The sequence below is a fragment of the Zootoca vivipara genome, chromosome 2 (assembly GCF_965207765.1).
Source record: "Zootoca vivipara chromosome 2, rZooViv2.hap1.1, whole genome shotgun sequence".
NCBI classification, from domain to species: Eukaryota; Metazoa; Chordata; class Lepidosauria; order Squamata; family Lacertidae; genus Zootoca; species Zootoca vivipara.
Window position 1 is genome coordinate 120281393 of NC_142584.1, and position 18083 is coordinate 120299475.

An 18083-nucleotide genomic window follows, 5' to 3' on the forward strand; every position below is an offset into this window, starting at 1 on the left:
TATCTTCTGTAATCCTGAACTGTCGTAAGATCTATGGATGAACAGCAGTATACTACTAATACTACTACTAGCACTAGCATCTTAAATAAATCAATCTATTAACTAAGGTTATGTGACTGAAATCTTCACTGAAGCCTGTATATTCTGTGTGCTGATATGGTGGGTGTAAACATCGCCCCCAAAAACTATTTCTGAAATAAAGTTGGTACTTCAACCAAATGATAAGGTGACACAGTGCTCTAAGTCACTTCTATCACTGATTGTATAATTGTAGAATTGGGAGGGGTCCTGGTGGTCATCTAGTCCAACCCCCTGCAATACAGGAATCTCAGCTAAGGCATCCCTGAGATGGCCCTCTGCTCAGAAACCTCCAGTGAAGGAGAGGCCACATCCTCCTGAGGGAGTGTGTTCCACTGTCGAACAGCTCTTACTGCCAGAAAGTTTTTCCTGATGTTTAGTCAGAATCTCCTTTCTTGTAATGTGGAAGTCATGGGTTCGAGTCCTACACTCCATCTTCCAAGGGGCAGCCCTTTAGATATATGAAGATGGCTCTCACATCTCCCCTCATTCTCCCCTTATCTAAGCTAAACACACCCCACTCCCTCAACCGCTCCTCATAAGGCTTGGCTTCAAGATCCTTTAAGGTCTGCACATTTTCCAGCTTGTCAATATCCTCCTCAAATTGTGGCACCCAGAACTAGACACCGTACTCCAGGTGTGGTCTGGCCAAGGCAGAACAGAGAGGGACTAGGACTTTCCTTGATCAGGATGCTAGACTTCTGTTGATGCAGCCTAGAACAGCGTTAGCTTTTTTTGCTGTTGCATCACACTGTGGACTCATGTTAAGCTTGTGTACTACGATCACTGGATCCTGTTCACGGGCAACTTACACCCTCAAAGATTCTCAAAGATGTACTCTATTTTTTTATTTATTTTCTTTGCCCATAGATCTCAGAGTGGTTCACAACATAATAATACAAGGAAAAAATACAAAATACTGTACATCATAAAAACAAGAGCAATAAACACCCCGCTAACCAATAACCCTCCACCCCACCCCACTTATGTTGCAGTGTTAACCACACTGGTTTGGTCATGTGCACAGAATGGAAGATGTTAGGACGCCCAAGGATGGGGCTCTATGGGGAACTGGCTCAGGCACTAAGCCTGTTGGAAGTTCACAACAGTTCGCGGTACATGCATATACAGTGGCACCTTGGTTTTCAAATGTAATCCATTCTGGGAAAGCGTTCGAGTTCTGAAACGTTCAAAAACTGAAAGCTCAATAGCTGACAGCTAGGCCTCAGCATCTTGCGCTCAGCAGAAGCCGCGTGGCATGTTCAACTTCCGAGACGTGTTCGAAAACCAAAGCGTTAACTTCCGAAATGTTCTTCATCGGAGACATTAAAAAACTGTACAGTACAGTGGTACCTTGGTTCTCGAACTTAAGCCGTTCCAGGAGTACATTTGACTCCCGAAACAGTTCGAAAACCAAGACGTGGCTTCCGATTGGCTGCAGGAGCTTCCTGCACTCAAGCGGAAGCCATGCAGGACATTCGACTTCCAAAAAAATATTTGCAAACCAGAACACTTACTTCTGGGTTTGCTGCGTCCTGGAGCCTATTTGTTTGGCAATCAAGCCATTCGGGAACCAAGGTACTACTGTATTATGTTTTGATGCTGGTGGACTGCATCCCAGCTTGTAACTCATTCCAACACTCTGCAAAAAAAGAAGTACGTATTGCAGAAAAGCTTCAAACATATAAATGATAAATAATTGCATTTTCCATAGGATCCTTCGCCCATATTTCTTCATCAACAGAACAATCATTCAATGAAGCAGTGGGGAAAGCACATAAAACTGAAAGCCTGTGAAAGGAACGTTTTTGGCAACTTCTACGAAAGGAGATTCCAGAAATGAGGAGCCACTTTGGAGAAGGCCTCTCCCGGGGAGGAAGGGGGCTAGGGGAATTGGACGCCCACTTTTTCCTCTTAAAAATGGCTTGTTTCTGGCTTCTGGTTGGAAGTAAGCCCTCCCCCCAAGATATCATAGCACTGATGCCACAACAAAAATTAAATGAAAGAGGATGTTGTGGGGCCCCCCCCCAGCATTAAGGAAGAAAGGAGTGGGTGGGAGGGGCAAGACAAGAAGGGGGAAGGGGGATGAGGATAAAATATCCTGCTAATGTTTTCATCTGCTTACAGTACTCTCTTAAGTGAATTATAAAATTCCCCCATTCTTTCTTGAAGATTTTTTCTTTTTGGTCCCTGATGAGATTTCTGGTCAGTTTTGCCATTTCAGCATAGTCTAACAGCTTAGTTTGCCATTCCTCTCTGGTAGAGGGTCTTTCTTCTTTCCATCTCTGGGCTAATAGCTTCTGCGCTGCTATTACAACATACATGAAGAGCCTTTTCTGTTCCTTTGGAATGTCGGTGCCTACAATTCCTAATAAGAAGGCTTCTGGGTGTTTTGGTTTTTTAAAAAAAGTTATTTTAAACTTTTTTTTCCCTGTTCGTTATATATCATTTCCCAGAAAGACTTTATTACCTTACACAACCACCACATATAATAAAAGGTGCCTTCTTTTTCTTTACACTCCCTGCACATATTTGTACTTGTTCTATACATTTTTGGTAGCTTAAAAGGTAAAGGGACACCTGACCATTAGGTCCAGTCGTGACCGACTCTGGGGTTGCGCGCTCATCTTGTGTTATTGGCCAAGGGAGCCAGCGTATAGCTTCCAGGTCATGTGGCTAGCATGACAAAGCTGCTTCTGGCGAACCAGAGCAGCGCATGGAAACACCGTTTACCTTCCCGCTGTAGTGGTACCTATTTATCTACTTGCACTTTGACGTGCTTTCGAACTGCTAGGTTGGCAGGAGCAGGGACCGAGCAACGGGAGCTCACCCTGTCGCAGGGATTCGAACCGCCAACCTTCTGATCAGCAAGCCCTAGGCTCAGTGGTTTAACCCACAGCACCACCTGGGTCCCTCCTATTATTTATCTACTTACTAGGAGTCAAATACCACAGGTACATCATTTTCATATAATTTTCTTTCAGTGTACAACATGCCATGAATTTCATATTTGTTTTCCATAATCTTTCCCAATCTGCAATCTGAATGTTATGCCCCAAATCCTTTGCCCAGTGAGGCAGGTTGGATCTCTCTCTCTCTCTCTCTCTCTCTCTCTCTCTCTCTCTCTCTCTCTCTCTCTCTCTCTCTCTCTCCCTCCCTCTCTCCTTCCTTCCTTCCTTCCTTCCTTCCTTCCTTCCTTCCTTCCTTCCTTCCTTCCTTCCTCTCTCTCTCTCTCTCTCTCTCTCTTCAGCCCACCATCATTCACATCAACAGATTCACACTCCCCCACTAACAGTACATTGCATATTATTAAACTTATTGTTGTGAGATACTTTCATTATTTTAACACATTTACGTATAGCTTTACATGGAAACACCAAATACATCAAATATACACCATTCTTCCACCACCGATTTCCCCCTATGGGAGTCCGTGATGTCATGGGAAGAGCGAAATCCGAGGGTAATACTCTCCACACTCCATACAACTAAAAGGTTTCCCCATCATGAGAGGGCAGGGGGTGTTTCGTAAGCATTCAGTTATAACTGAAGAGCTTTCAGCATTCCATCCATTTAAACGGTTTCTCCTCTGTGAGTTTGTTGATGGTTTGCAAGGCTTCCACTCTTAGTGAAGCTCTTTCCACACTCCATACATTTAAATGGTCTCTCCTGTGTGAGTCTGACAATGTTCTGTAAGAGCACCACTCTCACTAAAGCCCTTCCCACACTCCAAACATTTGTAAGTTTTCTCCCCCATGTGAGTTTGTTGGTGTTTTGTAAGACTTCCTTTATCACGGAAGCTCCTTCCACACTCCATACATTTAAATGGTTTCTCCCCTGTGTGGCTTTGTTGATGTGTTCTAAAATGTCCACTTTGAGTGAAGCTCTTTCCACATTCCATACATTTAAATGGTTTCTCCCCTGTATGAGTTCGTAGATGTATATCAAGATTTCCACTATAACAGAAGCGCTTTCCACACTCCATACATTTAAATGGTTTCTCTCCTGTGTGGGCTACTTGATGTATTCTAAAATGTGCACTTTGCCTGAAGCTCTTTCCACACTCTGTACATTTAAATGGTTTCTCCCCTGTGTGAGACCGTAGATGCAAATTAAGATTTCCACTATGAATGAAGCCTTTCCCACACTCCATACATGTAAATGGTTTTTCTCCCGTGTGTGTTCGCTGATGTGTTATAAGAGATCCGCTATGACAGAAGCCCTTTCCACACTCCATACATACAAATGTCTTTTCTCCTGTGTGAGTTTGGATATGTGAATTAAGACTTCCACTATTAGTGAAGCACTTTTCACACTGTGTGCATTTAAAAGGTTTCTCTCCTGTATGAGTTCGTTGATGTAAATTAAGTTTTCCACTACAACTGAAGCATTTTCCACAGTGTGCGCACTTAAATGGTTTCTCCCCTGTGTGAATTCGTTGATGTACAGTAAGGTTTCCACTATTATTGAAGCACCTTCCACACTCCAAACATTTATATGGTTTCTTCCCTGTGTGAATTCGTTGGTGTTTTTTACAGGCTCCATTATTACTGAAGCTCTTTCCACACTCTGAACATTTATATGGTTTCTCACCCGTGTGAGTTCGACGATGTACAGTAAGGTGCGAACTATGATTGAAGATCTTTCCACACTCCATACATTGAAATGGTTTCTTCTCAGTTTGAGTTTGACATTTTGCAAGAGTTCCACTTAAGCTCTTTCCACACTCCATGCCTTTAAATGGTTTATCCACTGTATGAGTTCATTGATGTGATAACCGTGCAGACTGACCGAAGCACATTCCACATGTCTAAATATTTTCTTCATCTAAACATTTTGTTTGTTTTTCCCAATGAAATTGCAGGTGGCCCCTCAGATTTCTGAATGCCTTATCTGTTGCCTTTCTGGGAGTGGGGAGGAAAGAAATTATTGTTAAGTGTTTCAAGGAAGAGAAAAAGAGAACTTAACACACAATTAGCACCTCTTATTTTAACATCTCCTAGATCCTCCCCCCTCTATGTCTCCCTGAGGAAGACTAGTTAGGGAATGTTCTGCCTGACCTTCTGCCCATATTGTAATATAGGAATATCAGTGGAAATTCCCTGTCCCTCTCATGTACCATCTCTGCTCCAACAGGGAATATGTGTGGCACTGAAAATAGTTAATATTAAAGATCACTTGTAAGGATGAAATGAATGAATATTACTTTAGAGGGAGGAGGTTCAAACGAGAGATGTTTCCACTAGAAGAGATTAAAAGCTTGTGTGTGAAGAAGAAATCAATCTTCAAACCAGGATCATTTCCCCCTGGCACCATTTCTTAGCCTGGACTGTGCTTCGGAACGTTTGCTACGCTCCCTTCCGGAGTATCGCCAGGACATCTTCTGGAATGTAAGCCAGACAGATATCATCCAGACATTCATTTAGTGCGGGCAATTTAGATTTTGTAGGGTATGATATCTATAGTAATCCCTGAAAACTGTTTCAAGAACCCTTAGTATTCAGTTCTGCTTTCAACTCCCAAGTAACACTGAACACTTCTATGGTAAGATGCAGCACCTCTGGCCCTCCAGTTGTGGTTGGACTTCAAGTGCCAATGGCCAGGGATGATGGGAGTTGTAGTGCAGCAACATCTGGAGGGCTGCACTTTCTCCATCTTTCCCCTTCGCCAAACATGCTAAATATCTGTATTCCATTTCCTCCTCCCTCCATGATCTGATACTTACCAACAAACCGTACAAATTACCTAATCCTGCACCATTTGTTTCCTGAGGCTCCTCTGTTGTGTCTACACTGTCAGAATACCCTACCATTTCAGTAACAGTCATTCAGTTCCCAGCTACTAGCAATCTTCTCCCTCCACCTTCGAAGGTATTATTCGTCTGAATTACAGCAGCTGGGAATCCCGAGAGGGGAGGGAGCTTTTGCACTCAGGCCCTGCTGGTGGGTTTCTCCTTGACTGGTCACTGTGAGAACAGGATTCTGGACAAGAGGGGCCCTGATCCTGATCCAGAGGGGATATTTCTATGTTCCCCTACACACTGCAATGAGACACATAGAGCTACAGTATCACAGCAAAGTGGAAGGACATAACTCTCAATTTGTCCAGGACAAAGTCTCTGCATTTTTCTGTTAAATGGGAGGAGTTGAGCTCAGACTTGCAGATCAGAGTCTCTCCTATGTGAAATAAATAAAACATGAGCTGCTATTCATGTCCTGTAAAAGCACAGACAACAAATATCTAGTGGCCCATTAAAGGCAAATAAGCATATTATGGCTTATATCTTTGTAAACTGCATTCCAATGATGTGCACTGTAGAACACGAAAGTTCATGTGACCATTGACCTGTGAGTCTTTGTGAAGAGAAGAAGAAGAAGAAGAAGAAGAAGAAGAAGAAGAAGAAGAAGAAGAAGAAGAGGAGGAGGAGGAGGAAGAAGAAGAGGAGGAAGAAGAAGAAGAAGAAGAAGAAGAAGAAGAGTAGTTTGGATTTGATATCCCACTTTATCACTACCTGAAGGAGTCTCAAAGCGGCTAACAATCTCCTTTTCCCTTCATCCCCAACAAACACTCTGTGAGGTGAGTGGGACTGAGAGACTTTGAAGAAGTGTGACTAGTCCAAGTCACCCAGCAGCTGCATGTGGAGGAGCAGAGACACGAACCTGGTTCTCCAGATTAGGAGTCTACCGCTCTTAACCACTACACCACACTGGATATTTTGGTCTCGGTATCAAGGATGCACCACAAAATCTGCTCATGAAATGTTTCAGACTGAGAAAATTACAGGGTTGCTATAAACTGCAACTCCACCCACCAACTTTCACAGACACCTCAGCTGTGATACTGGCAATCCTTGGCCTGCATATGCACATGCCCACATGCAAACCCTCCAGCAATAGGGATTGTCTATCATGACTTTGCGTCCTTTACCGTTGAAACCCACCAGACTGGGAATGGGCATACATCTATTATCTTTTGATGCTGATGGATTGTATCGCAGCTTGTAACATACTCTACCAACATCAAGAAGTAATAAAGAAGCTTTCAATATATAAATGATATATAAACCCAAAAGCATTTCCATAGCACCCTCCACCCATATTTTTTGGGCTGGTGCCCAACAGTATTAATAATCAGCCATGCAGTGGAAAGTGAACATTGCTTCTTACCGTGATAGGTTCCTTCTCTGCAGGGAGGAAGGGGGTCCCGTGTGGGTTGTCAACACTCCCCTCTTCCCGAGATGGGCAAGAGGACCCCCTCCGCCAGCTCACTTTGTGCTTCAGCAGGCAACTGTATAGCAAGAAACAAACAACAGAACAGGAAGAGAAAGGGAGACAACGTCTTAGGATAAAAGAACTCAGTGGTCCCACAGTGGGGCATATTATTCTGGGGAGCTCCTAACGGTCCCCGTAAGGTAGTCCAGGTAAAGAAGAGAAGAAAACCCTGGTAAGGGAGGAAGAGCAAGAGAAAGTGGGTGGGACAGGAGGAGGCCCCTGAGCATTAATGTGTGTGTAACCCTCAGGTCTTTTGGTTCAATGGTCTCCCCATCACAGAAAGGAAAAATGCAATTGGTGGAGGAGTGGATTGCATAGCTGCCAAGTTTTCCCTTTTCTCGCGAGGAAGCCTATTCAGCATAAGGGAAAATCCCTGTAAAAAAGGGATAACTTGGCAGCTATGGTGGATTGGGGGGAGGGAAGCAAATACAAGAACAAAGGAAATTCTGTTCCCCAAATGCCTTTCCACCTACTGGCAATGCTGGCCTTGGCTCCCCCCCCAATGCTTCCATGGCTCCCTCAGCCCCCCAACTTCCTCTGTCCTCCTCTCTCCATCCCCGAAACACCCTTGGCGCAGCTCACCCCTCGCCCTGCGCCCCGAACTGCACGTAAAACTCTCCATCCGGAGGGAGGGGCCTCGCAAGAGGAGCAGGGAGGCGGGGGTCTCTCTCCTGGTCTCCCTCGCTTCCTTTAAGCCCTGCACGGACTCCCTGCTCTCCCATCTCTCCTGCCAAAAGGACCCGGCAAGGAGCAACACACGGAGACCCCTAGGGATCTCCTGCCAGGTTTGGGACCTCGGCTCGGACCCCAGCAGGGCAGGTGAGCATCCCTCGGCCCTCAAAGAGACTGTGCGATGGAATCCCCCTGCGGGCGTTTCCTCTGTAGGAAGACATCGCGCACCCCACACCGCGCTGCACACCCCATACTGAATTTGAAAGTGGGGGGGGTGAGCTGGTGGGGGGGCGGATTCAAAGGGCAATGCAAACCTTGCAGGTGTTGAGTCCCCACTTTGCAGCTGGGATGCATGGATCTGGGTCCCTGCCGATGGGTCCCAGGAACGGCTCTTGTGCGGGGTGTGTGTGTGTGTGTGGTCGTCCTCTTCTTTTCCCTTCCCCCTCTCATTCCCCACCCCCACCCCCAGGCTGCATCTTTACCTCTCCGGCCGCTTGCCTCCCTAATTCATTAATCCAGTTTCCATTCCTGCAATAAAAAAGGGGGCGTCTTCCTCCACCGACACACCCCTCCCCCTTAAAACCTCCCGCCTCTCGAGGGACTCCTATTGCCCCCGCCTCTGTCTTGAAACTTCCGACACATTGAGTGGCGACACTTCGGGTTCCCCTTTGAACGCGCAGGCCCATAGAACTATAGTTCACAGCAGCCTCCGCCTGCATTTCAGGATCCTGAAGCGAGTCAGGCTGTGTGCAAAATATGCACAGGGGAGGGAAGTAAAACTCTGCAACCTTCATCCACTAGAGTTTTTTTTCCCTCCAAAGGGGGGTGGTTCTTTCCCTGTCGAGGATTGAACCTGGTGTCTCCTCTTGCATGCAAAGCATTGAATCTGAGACCTTCTGCATGCAAAGCTGCTGCTCTGCCACTGAGCTGCGCCCCCCATACAACTTTTTTTTTTAAAAGGGTGCATTATAACAACACTGGACTACCCTTTAGGGTTGTCGTAAATTACTGCCGCTGCCGCGGATTGAATTTTGCACCTTCTTGCAAAATAAATGGGATTACAGAGTTCGTTTGCAGCGGGGAAGGGAATTTCTGCTTGCAGGGAGGAGAAAGAGTGGGAATCTCCTGCCACCCAACCCCTCCCTCTGGGTCAACGAGCTCCGCTTCCTAGAGAGGCAGGATGTTTTGGAGGGGGGGGAGGCAGTCTGGGTGGGGTCTCCAACCATATTCCCGGAAGAGAAGCAGCCGCGGAGAGGAGGAGGAGGAGAGGAGGAGGATGAGTAAAAGGCGCCGGTAGGATTTGCATCTGCAAACAGCGCAGCTGGGGGAGGAGGAGGGAAAGGGTTTTATTGGGGGGGGGGGTGGCGGCGTGGGGAATGAGACGAAAGCAGGGAATTGGCTCCCCCACCCTTTCCCTCCGGGCTTGCCTTTTGCAAGATCTCCGTACGTGGAAGCAGGCGAAGACATTTTGGTGCAATCTGACTGGGACGCTGAACAGTCGCCAGGTGACAGCTACTCCCCCTCCCACGATGATCAACTTGCATAAAATGTGATGGTTATATATCGATCACAAATATTTCATTCGGGGTTTGCTCCTGCGCTCTCAAACGATGTTTTGTGCATCTCTGCACACTGAGCACCGGGTAAACTTTGGGGACTCCCGCGCATGCTTGCTCAGAATTAAGCAAGTCCTACTGAGCTCGGAGGGGTTGCAGCCCCCCCATCCTGGCTAGGGATGCTCCGGCTTTGTCGTACAACCCCCCACCTCCTGCCACCCCCTCATCACCCTATGACCCTTTCCTTCCTTCCTTCCTTCAGCCACTGCTCCTTCCAGGCTGTGGGGGTGGGGAGGCGATAGGGAGGGGGGCAGGGAGGCTGCTCTTGTACAGTGGAAACAGTTTGAGAGGAAGGGACATAATAATAATAGTAATAATAATTTATTACTTATACCCCGCCCATCTGGCTCGGTTTCCCCAGCCACTCTGGGTGGCTTCCAACAGAAAAATGAAATAAAACAATCTGTTAAACATTAAACTTTAAAGCCTCCCTAAACAGGGCTGCCTTCAGATGCCTTCTAAAAATCTGGTAGCTGTTTTTCTCTTTGACATCTGATGGGAGGGCGTTCCACAGGGCAGGCGCCACCACCGAGAAGGCCCTCTGCCTGGTTCCCTGCAACTTGGCTTCTCGCAATGAGGGAACCGCCAGAAGGCCCTTGGCGCTGGATCTCAGTGTCCGGGCAGAACGATGGGGGTGGAGACGCTCCTTCAGGTATACTGGACCGAGGCCATTTAGGGCTTTAAAGGTCAGCACCAACACTTTGAATTGCGCTCGGAAACGTACTGGGAGCCAATGTAGGTCTTTCAGGACCAGTGTTATGTGGTCTCGGTGGCCGCTCCCAGTCACCAGTCTCGCTGCCGCATTCTGGATTAGTTGTAGTTTCCGGGTCACCCTCAAAGGTAGCCCCATGTAGACCGCATTGCAGTAGTCCAAGCGGGAGATAACTAGATAACATGGGACAGGTTTGTTTGTTTGTTTGTTGCTGTGATGTTTTTGTAGCCCCAGAACAGGAGAATACAGGCAGTTTGCGTTCCCAGAGAGGGAGGGGATTTTAAATGGGGAGGTGTGGGTTTTGTGGAATGGAGAATGCCAGGGAAGTTTTTTTTCATGTGTTTTGATTTGTTGGAAACCGCCCAGAGTGGCTGGGGGAACCCAGTCAGATGGATGGTATATAAATAAGTTATTAGATCTAAATAAATGAATAAGTTATTATTATAAATAAATAAATAAATTATTAGTATTGTTATTAGTATTGGCTTTGGGAGCTTCCTTAGCAAGAAAGAGGCTGATGTGAGAAGGAGGCAAATGGAACTTCTTATTTATTTATTTATATTACAAAGCAAAAAAGAAAAAAAAGAGGGGGGGGGAGAAAATACAATGCAGAACACTGTACACAATACTATATGCAGACTTACGTATATACATATCTTCCGCAATAAATTCTAAAAATATGACAGCTAAAGACTAAGAAGTGAAAAAAGAAGAATAGAAAGTGGATAAATAGACATGTGATATATAAAGGGAGAAGAAAAAAAGAAAGGATAGAAAAAATAGAAGGAGAAGGAGAAAAGAAAGAAAAGAGAAAATGGCAAGATACTTCTATTCACCAAAAACCTTTCCGTATTCGTACTTCAGTCACTTCAATATATAGATCTTATTTAAAAGAAATGAATGATACTTTTGGAGGGGGAGTTGAGGGGGGAGGCAAATGGGGAGGGTTGCTGCACTGCTCTTGTTGCAAGGATAAAGGTTGGAGGACTTGGTGTGCCTCACTGAAACCTTTGCGAAACTTCCTCTCCATGAACGGCGAGGTTTTCTGTTGTTATTACTGCCAATTGCCTGCTTCCGAGGGTTCGCTCTTGGACTCCTTTGGTCACTAGGCGATCTCACTGTACACTGACTTCAATTCAAGGGAACCACAGAGGATATTTTGAATTTGAGGGAATATCTCAGCACATTGCGCCCTCAATGCCCTCTTTCCCTTCTGTCTCTCCTCTCTGTAAATCATTCCTGAATTTTGGACATCTCTTGGGGGGGGGGGGTGAGAGAGAGAGCTCGGAAATGTTTGCATTTTTGCCTTGTGTGTATAATCAATCTTGCTATTATTTTCTATGTACTACATCAAGATAGAGGCGGATTTGAAACTGTGCTCAGGAGGGATGCCCTGCAGCCTATTTTGACCCCCTGGTTATTTCTCACCCTGTTCCACCTCACTGTGTTGCAATATTAAACTGTTCACACACACCGACACTCTTAGAGGAAGCCCTGGAGGGCCATGAGTCACTAAACTTTCTATCTCTGCCCCCCAAACTACAATCCATGTTTGAGCTGAGATGGAGTCTCTGCACCCTGGGGCCCTCCAGGTGTCAGCTTTTTTTCCAACCAGAGAGTCTTGTCAATATTTTAGGGCTTTTCTTTATTTATAAATGTGTCATAGAATCATAGAGTTGGAAGAGACTACAAGGGCCATCCAGTCCAACCCCCTGCCAAGCAGGAAACACCATCAAAGCACAAGGTCAGAAAAGTGTCAAAAGGTCAGAAAGGGGATTTCCTGGATGGCTGTTTTGGAGCAAGCAATAAGTGAGTTCTGCGGAAGTACTGATCGTAATGCTTTCTGTGGAGCCCCATTGCATAAAGGTAAAGGTACCCCTGACTGTTAGGTCCAGTCGCGGACGACTCTGGGGTTGCGGCGCTCATCTCGCTTTACTGGCCGAGGGAGCCGGCATTTGTATTATAGTATTAGAAAGTTTCTGTATAAAGGATGGCATCGTTCCCATTCCCTGTCTCTCCCCTGCAGGGCTTCTCTAGAGAGCTGCTTCCTGCTTTGAAATGTGCTCCTCAGGCCTCCTCATTCTCCTTCTCTCCGACAGGCAGCCTGATGGCCACAGAGACACCCTCTGGACCATCTCTTTTTACAGGTGCAGTGGGAAAAGGTGCCAGGCAGCTCCCTCAGGTAAGGAAAGAGCATCGGGGGGAGGGCAGGTAGGAGTTGGTTGGGTATTATTGATGATTAATGATTGAATTCGTTAGTTGCTTTATCTTGCCCAGGGCCACCAAAAGCAGCCGAGAACCAAGAAGCCAAACAGAAAGGGATGAGGGGGATCTAAGAGAAGTTGTCTTGGCTTCTTCTTCCAGGGTCCGGTGACCTTCCAGGCCCTCTTGACCTTTGAGGAGGTGGCTGTGTTTTTCACGGAGGAGGAGTGGGCTCTGCTGGATCCAGGCCAAAGAGCTCTTCACAAGGAAGTCATGGAGGAGAATGGCGAGATGGTGGCCTCTCTAGGTAAGGGCACATTTATATCCCTCTGGACTGCCAGACGTTGAAGGTGTCAAGCAGCTCTTTGTGCCATTTATTCGTGCAAAGTAGGAATAATTTAAGAAAAATAGCCCGCTTGGATCCCCATTTTTGCAGATGTCCCCTACAATATTTGCAGCTTTGTTTTCTGAAGAAGCATCCATATATTCACACACACACCCCTTGTGACAATGGGGACCACAAGGCCCTCTCCTGCTCATGTTGCGTGTCTTTATAGGATCTTTATAGAATCCCTCCTCTTTGTCTTTGTCAACGTAGATATGGATCGATTTGAAATGACTGAGAGTTTTGTGGCCCAAAGTAGCTAATAATGTCTCTTTCCTTGGCAGAATCAGACCTCAGTTCCTGTTGGGAAGAAGGACAAGGTCCATTCCTCCAGGACCCCAAAGAAGGGGAGAGCTCAGCAGGTACCAGTGTTGGGGGGGGGCTTTTGCTCCAGGAAGAGAGGGAGGAGAAGCCTGATGCCTTTATGTCCTGCTTCACATCCTCCTTGAGTGTTTTTTTCCTGGCTGGTTTGGTTCCTTGAAATCTGATGGTGCTTCTTGCTTGCTTGGATAGACGAGGGAGAGGGGGGTGTAGCAACTCTGCTCCTGTCCAAAGGTGACATTTGCATTTGTTGTTACACCCCCTTCTGCCCCTGGCCCCACAGAGCATGAACATGTATACCTGAAGCTGAAAAAATTGGCAATGTCTGGGACACCTTTGGCCTGATCCAGCAGTACTATTCTTCTAAAGAGCAGAGGTGTCCTGCAGGCTGAGTTTTCCCTTCCAATGTGCTGAGATATTCCCTTAAATTCAAAATATCCTCTGTGGTTCCCTTGAATTGAACTCAGTGTACAGTGAGATCCTCTTCACGGGTGCCAGGTGGATTCTGCTGGGTCCACATGTCTCCCCCAGCAGGAGGTTTAAGATCTTGCATTTCCCAGCTTTTGGGAAGGGAGCCATGGCAGTAGTAGCAATAGGAGTGCCTGGGCATATTGTACTCAGAATTAACTGACCTCTGGGAAAGTATTTCCCAAACCAGACTTCATCGCTTGGGTGGAAGGAGAAGATGTTAGGAAAACATTATTCAAGAAACAGATAAAAGATCCTTTAAGCTTTAAAGAGGGTTCCATAATTTTCTTTAGTGTGTGGGAGTGCCGCTCTTGGCATGATTGGTGTCAGCAGGAAGTGCAAATGAAGGAAGTTGCAGGCTGCAATTCCACATGAGGAAAGCACACACACACACAGAGTTTATACAGTGATGGAGAGGTATAGTAGGCATGTAAATGGTGTGTATATATTAGTAACTGAAATGCTTGTGCAACAAGTCAAGCAATATAGAAGGTCTTGACTGGGGAATTTGACTAGGACTACTGTTCTTGTCGTCTGCCTGCGGGGAAATACTCTGCTACAAGGAGGTGCCACCACACAAGCAGAAATCGCAGCCAAAGTGTGTGGGCGGTAACCTCCAATAGAAGTTCTTTTGGACGGGATTCTAGGGAAAGGGAAAGATAAGCAGACACAGCTCCGCTCAGTCACAGCAGGTGGGAGGTGGAGCAGAAAGGGACGTTGAGACTGTAGCACATTCAGAAATTAACTTCAGGTTCAGCTGGACAGGGAGAGAGAGGGAGGGGGACAAGCTTGAAAAAAGGTATAAGCAAAGAACTGAGTTCAATGTGTAATGAGGGTCTCTGCTTCTGCCTTGCAATATGAATGGCATTTTCTTTTTCTCGCTCAAAACAGGTAATGGGCAGAAGAGCGAGAACCATGGAGAGCCATCTGTGGGGTCATCAGAAAATGCGGAGTGTGAAACAGCAAAAGAGAAATTTGTAAATCAGCGACCACCCCAAAAGCATGTAGGAACCATGTTGAAAAAGGGGGAAAGGAAATCCTCCACTCCTCAGGACATGGATGTCCATGTCGACCTGAAATCACATGAAGAATCCTCTGCGAGCAGCAGTGTGGAGCGTGGAAAGAGCTCCAGTCAGAGTGGAAGCTTCAGTTTACATCAGAGAACCCAAACAGGGGAGAAAGCATTTCAATGCATTGAGTGTGGAAAGAGGTTAAGTAGTGCTGGTAACCTTATGAAGCACAGAAAAACCCACACAGCGGAGAAGCCATTTAAATGCATGCAGTGTGGAAAGAGTTTCAGACAGAGTGGGAACCTGACCGCACATCAAAGAACCCACACAGGGGAGAAACCATTTGCATGTATGGTGTGTGGGAAGAGCTTCAGTCTCAATCACCATCTTACTTTACATCAAAGAACGCACACTGGGGAGAAACCACATACATGCATGGAGTGTGGAAAGAGCTTCTGTACCAGTAGTTTCCTTACTGTACATCAAAGAAAGCACACTGGGGAGAAACCATTTAAATGTACGGAGTGTGGAAAAAGCTTCAGCCAGAGTGGAAACCTTACTAAACATCAAAGAACCCACACTCAAGAGAAACCGTTTAAATCCATGGTGTTTGGAAATAGTTTAAGCCCCAATTGCCAGCTTACTTTGCATCAAGAAAACTACACAGAGGAGAAACCATTTAAATGCATGGAGTGTGGAAAGAGCTTCAGTCGTAGGAGCAAACTTACTTTACATCTAAGAACCCACACGGGGGAGAAACCATTTAAATGTATGGAGTGTGGAAAGAGCTTCAGCCAGAGCGGAAACCTTACTGCGCATGAAAGAACGCACACAGGGGTGAAACCATGTAAATCTGTGGTGTTTGGAAAGAGTTTTGGACTCAATCATGATCTCACTTTCCATCAGGGAGCCCGCACTAGGGAAAAACTGCATAAGTGCATGGAGTGTGGAAAGAGCTTTCGTGCGAGTAGCATCCTTATTGTGCATCAAAGAACCCACACTGGGGAGAAGCCATTTAAATGTACAGAGTGCGGAAAGAGCTTCAGCCAAAGTGGAAGCCTTACTGCACATCAAAGAACCCACACAGCAGAGAAACCATTTAAATGCATGGTGTGTGGAAAGAGTTTCAGTTTCAATTACTACCTTACTTTGCATCAAAGAATGCACAGTGGAGAGAAACCATTTAAATGTATGGAATGTGGAAAGAGCTTTTGTTGGAGAACTACACTTATTTTACATCAAAGAGCCCACACTGGAGAGAAACCATTTAAATGTATGGAGTGTGGAAAGAGCTTCAAACAGAGTGGCAGGCTTACTGCACATCAAATAACCCACACAACAGAGAAACCATTTAAATGTATGGTTTGTGGAAAGAGTTTCAGTGTCAATTACTACCTTACTTTACATCAAAAAGCCCACATTGGGGATAAACCATATAAGTGTATGGAGTGTGGAAAGAGCTTCAGCCGGAGTACTACACTTATTGTACATCAAAGAACGCACACTGGGGAGAAACCATTTAAATGTTTGCAGTGTGGAAAGAGTTTCAGTCGACAGAGTACACTTACTGTACACCAAAGAAGACACAGCAGGGAGAAGCCCTTTAAATGTATGGAGTTTGAAAACAGAAGCTTTATAGAACATCATAAAACAGACACTGGGGAGAAACCATTAGAATGTATGGAGTGTGGAAAGAACTTCCGTTGTAGAAGTGCCCTTACTTTACATCAAAGAACCCACACCGGGGAGAAACCATATGATTGCATGGAGTGTGGAAAGAGCTTCAGTCGTAAGAGTACACTTATTGTGCATCAAAGAGGCCACACTGGTGAGAAACCATTTAAATGCATGGAGTGTGGAAAGGCCTTCAGGCATAGCGGAAGCCTTACTGCACATCAAAGAATGCACACCGGGGAGAAACCTTTTAAGTGTATGGAGTGCGGAAAGAGCTTCAGTCGAAGGACTACACTTAATATACATCAGAGAGCCCATACTGGGGAGAAACCATTTAAATGCGTAGAGTGTGGGAAAAGCTTCAGTTGTAGGAGCGCACTTACTTTACATCAGAGAACCCACTCTGGAGAGAAACCATTAAAATGTATGGAGTGTGGAAAGAACATTCAGCGGACTACAGTTACTTTACATCAAAGAATCAACATTGGCGAGAAACCATTAAGATGCATGGAGTGTGCAAAGAGCTTCAGTGAGAATGCTGACTTGACTGCATCCGGGAACCCACACAGAGGAGAAACCCTCCAAGTAAATGGAATATGAAAAGAGCTGCAATGGTTGCAGCAAACCTAACTTCACGCAATATTATTCACACAGAGAGAAAAACTAACAAAATAGATGGAATGTGAGCAGCTCTTCGCTAGCGACTGAAGCCATCACTGCACAGGGAGGAACCAAAACAGGGAAGAAATTAGAGTGTAGAAACAACCATCTGAAAATGCATTATGATGTAAGGTTTCATCTTCCCTAAGAAAAAGAAGGAATTGCTAGCACTGCAACTTTTAATTGCCCAAGGCGGTCTCCCCTTTCTGCCTAATGTTCGGCCCGGCACCTACATTACACCTAAGAACCCATACTGGGCAGAAACCATTTAAATGTATGGAATGTGGAATGATCTTCAGCCAGAGTAGAAACTTTATTGCACACCTGCATAGAAACAGGTGTGAATCCCAGAGGTGGAGAAGCAGTGAAGACAAAGCTTAGTCACTAAATAGAATATTAAATGGTCTCCCCATTCTGGGAAATGTGATATAACTGATTATACATGTACAGAAAGAGCCACAGGCCAGTCCTCCCAGAGAGAGGGTGACCCCAGACCTTAAAATATGAGCTTTCCCCTCAGCCCCCTTCATCACTGGGTCTGCACTGCATCTTCCATACCAGCCAGAAACTACACATTGGGCTACACTTTAGTACACTAGCTTGCGAGCGCTCCAGTTGGAAAACAGCCTTTACCAAAGGTGTCATGGGCTTTGAAGACACTCGAACTCAGGACGTAGAAACGTGCTAAGAGGAAGGCACACTTGGCAAATCCACACCGTGATCAACTCCCGCCCGGAAACCAATGTCCTCACTGTGGAAGGACATGTGGATCCAGAATTTGCCTCCACAGTCACGGATTCATTGTTAAAACTGTGTTTATGGAACACAATCTTACTCGGCTACGAGTGATTGCCAAAGAAAGAAAGAGAAAAAAAGATTACAGTAGGAATAACTATATTGTTTGTGGGTAGGCTGTGATTAGTCCAGGTGCAGAGCTACAGTGCTCTGCTTTATTTTGTAATCAATTTAACCTGTGTTCTTGCCCGATCTTTTATTATAAAGTTCACAATCTGA

At 45.8% G+C, this 18083-nt stretch overlaps 1 protein-coding gene and 1 pseudogene across 4 annotated transcripts; one reads left to right on the plus strand and one right to left on the minus strand.

Annotated features, from left to right (window-relative positions):
• Positions 1–911: 911 nt before the first annotated feature.
• LOC148687226 (uncharacterized) lies at positions 912–8583 on the minus strand (annotated as a pseudogene). The gene is made up of 3 exons (XR_015948543.1): positions 8336–8583; positions 7245–7365; positions 912–5461 (listed from the first exon to the last, which is right to left on the minus strand). The product of XR_015948543.1 is annotated as an uncharacterized LOC148687226 (transcript).
• Positions 8584–9228: 645 nt separating this feature from the next.
• On the plus strand, positions 9229–18083 carry LOC118080157 (uncharacterized). Of its 3 annotated transcripts, none has more exons than XM_060268520.2 (5): positions 9229–9314; positions 12449–12531; positions 12714–12858; positions 13221–13298; positions 14617–18083. In XM_060268520.2, exons 2-5 carry the CDS (start codon positions 12457–12459, stop codon positions 17007–17009), a joined length of 2691 nt encoding a protein of 896 aa, XP_060124503.2. In that variant the 5' UTR covers positions 9229–9314; positions 12449–12456; the 3' UTR covers positions 17010–18083. The 3 variants fall into 3 exon arrangements, with proteins under 3 accessions (XP_060124503.2, XP_088519855.1, XP_088519854.1); XM_088663729.1 differs by having other exon boundaries at positions 9271–9526; XM_088663728.1 differs by lacking the exon at positions 9229–9314 and having other exon boundaries at positions 10693–12531.

What these genes read in the sequence shown, in the direction of transcription:
- LOC118080157 (XM_088663728.1), top strand. Translation starts at nt 12,340, where the DNA reads ATGGCATCGTTCCCATTCCCTGTCTCTCCCCTGCAGGGCTTCTCTAGA. An exon ending in CGAGATGGTGGCCTCTCTAG is followed by an intron (nt 12,859 to 13,220) that starts GTAAGGGCACAT and finishes TTTCCTTGGCAG; the next exon opens with AATCAGACCTCAGTTCCTGT. An exon ending in AGAAGGGGAGAGCTCAGCAG is followed by an intron (nt 13,299 to 14,616) that starts GTACCAGTGTTG and finishes CGCTCAAAACAG; the next exon opens with GTAATGGGCAGAAGAGCGAG.